This window comes from Pyrus communis, chromosome 10 (assembly GCF_963583255.1).
Source record: "Pyrus communis chromosome 10, drPyrComm1.1, whole genome shotgun sequence".
In the NCBI taxonomy this organism is placed as follows: domain Eukaryota; kingdom Viridiplantae; phylum Streptophyta; class Magnoliopsida; order Rosales; family Rosaceae; genus Pyrus; species Pyrus communis.
In genome coordinates this window covers 1,676,784-1,682,547 of record NC_084812.1, presented here as the reverse complement: position 1 = coordinate 1,682,547, position 5,764 = coordinate 1,676,784, and the positions used below count along the sequence as shown (strand labels likewise).

Sequence of the window (5,764 nt, the reverse complement as noted above, 5' to 3'; positions counted from 1 at the left end):
GAATACGAGCCTGAAATTCGTCGCTAACCACATATTCACCTGCAATTTGAGCCTGAAATTCGTCGCTCATATTCACCTGCAATTCATGTCGAATTTACCCCTCTTACTATAAACACAAATATGCAAGTTTCCTAATTCTTGTACCTACTGATTTTAGTATCATTTTCCAAAATTAACCTTCACAATCTGGAGTTAGCAAAATGAGGCGCATAGACTTTTCCATTTTCCCTCTTTCCTTATTTATACGTTCTTTGATTAGAGACTATGGAGGAGGATCAAGCCACACTTTTTTAGGGTTTCCATTGAGCTATTCTTGCGCTGAGGATCTGACCAAGCAAATCAAAATTCAAAAGCCTAAAAGCAGAAGCCCTTTTCGGCTTTTGCTTTTACCCAAGCCACACTACCAAACGCGTCCTAGACCCCAATTGCCAATTAAACCACGTGCCTCAAAATATCAAACCATCCCATCTCACTCCACTTTGTAAGCAGAGAATCAACGGCTGAGATCTCATCCCTACCAACGCCCTTCCCTCCTCCTATATATTACCTCCCCATGAAGTCCTTTTTCCTCCATCCACACCTCCCACCTGCAAAATTCTCAAATTCCTTCACAAACCCTGACTTCTCTGCCCCTTAAAGTTTCAATCTTTCTGTTCGAATTTTGGAATTTTAGGGTTTTCAAAGGAGTCTGAGATTTGGGTTTTTTCTCAGACGCAGATTATATCAAGGAAAAATGCTTCTACGGAGCTCATCGACGCCGGTGCTCAATTCATTGCTGCCGCATTCCAAAGACTCCACATTCTCCGATCAGCAACCGGAAATAGTCCCGCAAATTTCGAGAACTCGCTCCGTTACCCTCTCGGCGTCGTCGTGGTCGCCCTTTTTGCTGTCGCCGATCAGCGACTCGACGAGGAGGTTGACCCGGGCGGTCTCCGCGGACGATCTCAGAGATTTCTCAGTTGCGTCGCCGAGAAGAAAGGCCTTTAGCAACCCGTTAAATGGGTTTGAGGAGAGAGAGGAGGAGGAAGAGGAGATAAAGATGGAGATGGGCTTTATTGCTTCTGGCTTTGGCGGAACGGCGTTGTTGGGATTGCCGGAGTTTGAGGGGTGTGAGGCGGGGTTGAGGGAGAACAGGGGGTTGCTGAGCGTTTTAGATGGGAGTGGCGTTGGTGGAGGAGGCGGCAAGATCTGCGGTGGTAATGGCGGAGGGAGTGGTGGATCGGACGAAGGAGATGGTGGGAGCAATGGGTTTTGGGAATCGAATCAAGGCGGTGCGAGCACTGAAGCGTACTACCAGAAAATGATCGACGCTAATCCTGGAAATCCCATGCTCCTTAGCAATTATGCTCGATTTTTGAAAGACGTATGCAAATTTATACCAAAATCTTTAAATTTAAGTACAAAAGATTGAATCTTTATTGAAGCTAATGATGTTTTGTGATGACAAAAATTACAGGTTCGAGGGGATTTCGAAAAAGCCGAAGAATACTGCGGGAGAGCAATTCTGGCGGGCCCGAACGACGGAAATGTTCTGTCATTGTTTGCGGATTTGGTATGGCAGATTCATAAGGATGCTCCCAGAGCTCAGTCTTACTTTGATCAAGCTGTTCAAGCTGCCCCTGATGATAGGTAATGCGCCGTCGATATTGTATCTGTATTGTCTATATAATGTATCGATAACATGCTGGTACGTTTTGCGAATCAATTGTACTGACAGTGTTATATGATTTGATGGTTTGCAGTTATGTTCTAGCATCATATGCGAAATTCCTCTGGGATTCGGAGGAGGAGGAGGAGGAAGACGAAGAGGAAGACGAGGAGGAGAATGTGAAAGAAGGGGCGAATAACAGGGCTCCGGCAACCAATTTGTTTCATGGAATTCCTCCCGTACCACCTCCATTAGCTGCTGCTGCATAGATACATAGAGATATGTGTATCTACATGTTCAGAGGCTGACCTTTTGTTTGTATAAAGTTTTAACCTTTTTGGGTGATCCTTTGGATGCTGCTGGTTTCGTGATAAATTGGGTTGGGTTGGGTTATGTTAACTTATAGCTCTGTTTTTGTTGTCAACATCTTTTCTACTCAAATCTTTGTAAAAAGAAATGTAACAAAAATAAGTTATGGAACGGAAATTTTTGAAGGCATAACTCTCTCTGCAACAACCCTTAATCGAAATTTTCGATTTGATTCAGAACTATATTGATCTTAGCTTGAAGGAGAGGATTCAATAGTTGGTTCCTTTCGGATTTTGGTTTGAACCTAATTCCCTTCGAATTTCAGTATGAATCGAATTCAAGCATGAACGCTAGAAAGATTTAGTACAAGTTTGGTACTTCTTAACTTAAAAAAAAAAAGCAGGTATGAAAAAAAGCTTCTAGTTTTTTTTGTGTTTGGTAAACTTTTAAATCAACATTTTTTTCTTCTTACTTTTGAATGAAAAAAAAAAAAAAAAAAAAACTAAAAAGGTAAAGCAGCAAAATCAGCTTTTTATCATAATACAGAGGTGAACAGTGTCATTAAATGAATTTTTTTAAAATGGCAACCTTACCCTCTCTTTCTCCTTTATCCTAGTTCTAAACTCCACCCTCCTTTCTCTAGTCGCTCTTTGATGCCATACTACCCAGATTCACCACCCCATCCCCTCCATCTCTTCTTACTCCCCAGATTCGCCACCCCATCTCTCTCCCAATCCCCACCAAATACACCCATCGCCACGTCGCAGACCATGATCCCAACCCACTCCCTGCTAGATGATAACCCAAATCCCACCCACCCATCCACCACCGCACCTTCGAAAACATGTAATGCCCTGGAAATCGAAATGCAGGAAATAGAAATGGGAGTGAGGATGAAGGTTTCAGATCGCCAGAACTAAAGAGAAATGCTAAGGGACCAAGGTGGGTGAGGACTTTGAAATTTCAGGAGGGATCATTGATGAAAAATGGAAGAAAAGCCAAAAACATTTTGGCAGAACGAAATATAAAGAAAGAAGAATGAAAAAGCTAGAAAGAAAGGGAAACAAAGACAAAAGAAAAAAAGGAAATAATCATAAACTTTTTGGTAGAAAGAAAAAGAAAGAAAGAAAAAGAAAGGAAGAAAAGCCCATAAGTTTTTATTTTTTATTTTTTTATGTCATTTTACACAATTACAACTGTTTTACATAAATATTTATCAAACATTATAACATTGCTCTTTTTTTTTTTTTTTTTTTTTTTTTTTTTTTTTATTATTATTATTATTAAAAGCACTTTTACAATTATCATTACCAAACACTTTACTGATTTATTCAGAGCTGCTTATTCTTATAGTACAGCAGAAACAGTTTTTGTTCAAAGCATATCAATACCAAACTAACCTCTAAGTAGAGATTGAGTTTTGAGAACACAATAAAACGCACAAATCGAGTTCTTAATCAAACCCGAAAAAATGGAAAACGCCTCGCTGTCGTCATTTTTGAAGGACGATTGACCACATCCGGAGTATGAATGCTTTCACCATCGTCTCCCTCACTCGAAAAACAGAACTAAAGCAGCAGATTGCTTGAAGGGTTCAGCAAAAGGTGGTGGAGAATGGTGAATTTGACTAGTTTGTCGTGTCTAAAGCAGCAGATGGTTTTGCCGAGCATGGTGCCTGCAAAACTCTGAAGGGTTCAGCTCATGGCTTTTGAGTGGTGTTATGACATTGTAGGGATTGACAACATGCCAAGAAGCTCACTGCGTCGAGCGTTTAGCACATCTTGTCAACAAGAATAACTCATCAAGTTTGTCATAAAAATTTCTTGTATTTTACTTGACATATATAGTCCCGTTCGGGAGTTGAGTTATCAAAATTTCGAGTTAGTTGAGTTCATTTGAGCGAAGTAAATAAATCTTGGAAAGTGGCAGAGGCAAGGTTTCGATTCAATAGAGCAGAACTACGGAATTACACACCAGGGCTAAGTTATCGCACTACGAAAACACTTCTAACAGAGACACGAGCTTACATACATTGACAGGGTTTTTAGCATTTCTAACAAAGGAACCTCATAAAATCCAGAACCACCCGAGAACCGAGCCGCTAACCAAGCCAACTCCAAGGAACACCACCATGACAATGGCAGATAGCTCCGCTTCAGAAGCCGGCACAGTTTTCGGAACAGTCATCATGAGAACACTTGTCAGATACCCATTGGTCAATCCAAGCATAAATGTGAGAACCCCCATTGGAATTTCAGTTTTCAGCCATGGCGGTCCGTGGAGGCAAGCGGTGAAGATTGGATAAAATAGGAGCCTTGCAATGCAAGCCAAAGTTGCCCTTTTAATGCTCTTTAGAAGATATACTGCAGTCAATGATTTTCCCACTAAATCTGCAACATTGTACACTGTGATCAGCAAAATAGGATACCAATCTCGAAAAAGATTGGATTCGAGATCTTCGGCAATAAATCCTGGAAAAATCGACAGAGTCACTGTATAGGTTACGAAAATCCCAAAAGCTGGCACGGGGATTTTTCGCGCCACGTCCCAAAATTTTGGTCTTGCGCAATAAGGTTCTTCTTGAGCAAGCCTGCAGTGTTCCTGCATGACTGTCAACCTGTATAACAAGTTGCAGGCGAGGATGCAGCACAGGAGGAACATGGTGCTGACGATGAAGTACAAGTGCGCGCTTGTTTGTAGTCCCTTCGGGGTTTGTGGAAGCATCGCCTTGGTTGAAATCCTCAGCAGAGAAATTATCACACCTGCCAATACAATCAGAAGTGAGGTTTTCTCAATGTGTCCTATTTTTATACATTATGTATTTAAGAAAGACATGACGTCCTGCACGGATCAGAACAATGTTGGATTGGAAATGTAAAGCATGAAGGCGTAAATTTGTGTACGTAGTTTATAGTTACCTGAAGAAGCGGTTCCTGCAAAAACAGCTTGCATGTATTTTTTCGGAAGCTTGCCGGCGGATCCCATCAAGCTTCCTCCTACCAAGCCATCAGCTAAGCCACACACTACAACTGATGCAACTGTCACGCAATAACCTGCATTAGCTCTCCCACTACTCAACGCAGAACTGTGCGAAAGCCAGTCCGTAATTGGAGCCACCATTAACGAGAGAACAAACAGAGAAAATCCCAAGTTGAGTCTCAGCCTAGGACTCATCTTCTCCCACCAGCCACTCCATGTCATCATCACAAGCAATACGAGTACCGAAGAACTCATGTAAGCGACAGAGAAGACCTTCTCGACATGCTTGGTGGGATAGAGATGCCCGAAATAATCAACGGCGGTGATGAATGCATTCCAAGGAAGCAAATTGCCTGCTCCCAGCAAGAAATGAATAATGTAAGCAATCTTGTAAGCATCTCTTGGCTGGGCTTGATATTCAACACCCTTTACTCCACCTTCCATTTTTGTAGCTCTAGATGGCCTATTGGCCTGCGTCGGATCTTATAATACACCATTTTAAGGCAAGATTAAACATCGCAAAGTGATTTTTGACAAGATAGGAATCTCCAAATCTCGATAGATCCTAGCTCTGGCTAAACTGAGCCAGTTAGGACGTGATGAGAGAGATAAACACATGGTTGTATAAACTTGGTGATATGATTGATAGAGTTACGTGCTTGATTTGATTGATAGATCTGGAATCAGCATCAATGTGGCTATCTCATTCATGTATCATGTAGGGAAGATAATTATGCTGAGTAGGGACATAAATGGATGGGTGGTATTACAAGTACATGAAATTTCACATCAAATGGAAATTCATTGGAGGAGAGCCAAAACCTGTTT

The 5,764-nt window shown here is 41.6% G+C and overlaps 2 protein-coding genes across 2 annotated transcripts; one reads left to right on the top strand and one right to left on the bottom strand.

The window, feature by feature from the left end:
• Positions 1-587: 587 nt before the first annotated feature.
• LOC137747214 (uncharacterized) lies at positions 588-2,149 on the top strand. Its single transcript, XM_068487281.1, has 3 exons — positions 588-1,363; positions 1,457-1,629; positions 1,743-2,149. The coding sequence occupies exons 1-3, from the start codon at positions 734-736 to the stop codon at positions 1,915-1,917; spliced, it is 978 nt and encodes a 325-aa protein (XP_068343382.1). The 5' UTR covers positions 588-733; the 3' UTR covers positions 1,918-2,149.
• Positions 2,150-3,888: 1,739 nt separating this feature from the next.
• LOC137749009 (equilibrative nucleotide transporter 8-like) lies at positions 3,889-5,515 on the bottom strand. The gene is made up of 2 exons (XM_068489189.1): positions 4,876-5,515; positions 3,889-4,719 (listed from the first exon to the last, which is right to left on the bottom strand). The coding sequence occupies exons 1-2, from the start codon at positions 5,378-5,380 to the stop codon at positions 4,025-4,027; spliced, it is 1,200 nt and encodes a 399-aa protein (XP_068345290.1). The 5' UTR covers positions 5,381-5,515; the 3' UTR covers positions 3,889-4,024.
• Positions 5,516-5,764: the final 249 nt, after the last annotated feature.

Coding starts and splice junctions, on each gene's coding strand:
- LOC137747214 (XM_068487281.1), top strand. CDS start 734: ATGCTTCTACGGAGCTCATCGACGCCGGTGCTCAATTCATTGCTGCCG. Junction 1,364..1,456: donor ATGCTCGATTTTTGAAAGAC/GTATGCAAATTT, acceptor CAAAAATTACAG/GTTCGAGGGGATTTCGAAAA. Junction 1,630..1,742: donor CAAGCTGCCCCTGATGATAG/GTAATGCGCCGT, acceptor GATGGTTTGCAG/TTATGTTCTAGCATCATATG.
- LOC137749009 (XM_068489189.1), bottom strand. CDS start 5,380: ATGGAAGGTGGAGTAAAGGGTGTTGAATATCAAGCCCAGCCAAGAGAT. Junction 4,720..4,875: donor TGCAGGAACCGCTTCTTCAG/GTAACTATAAAC, acceptor TTGTATTGGCAG/GTGTGATAATTTCTCTGCTG.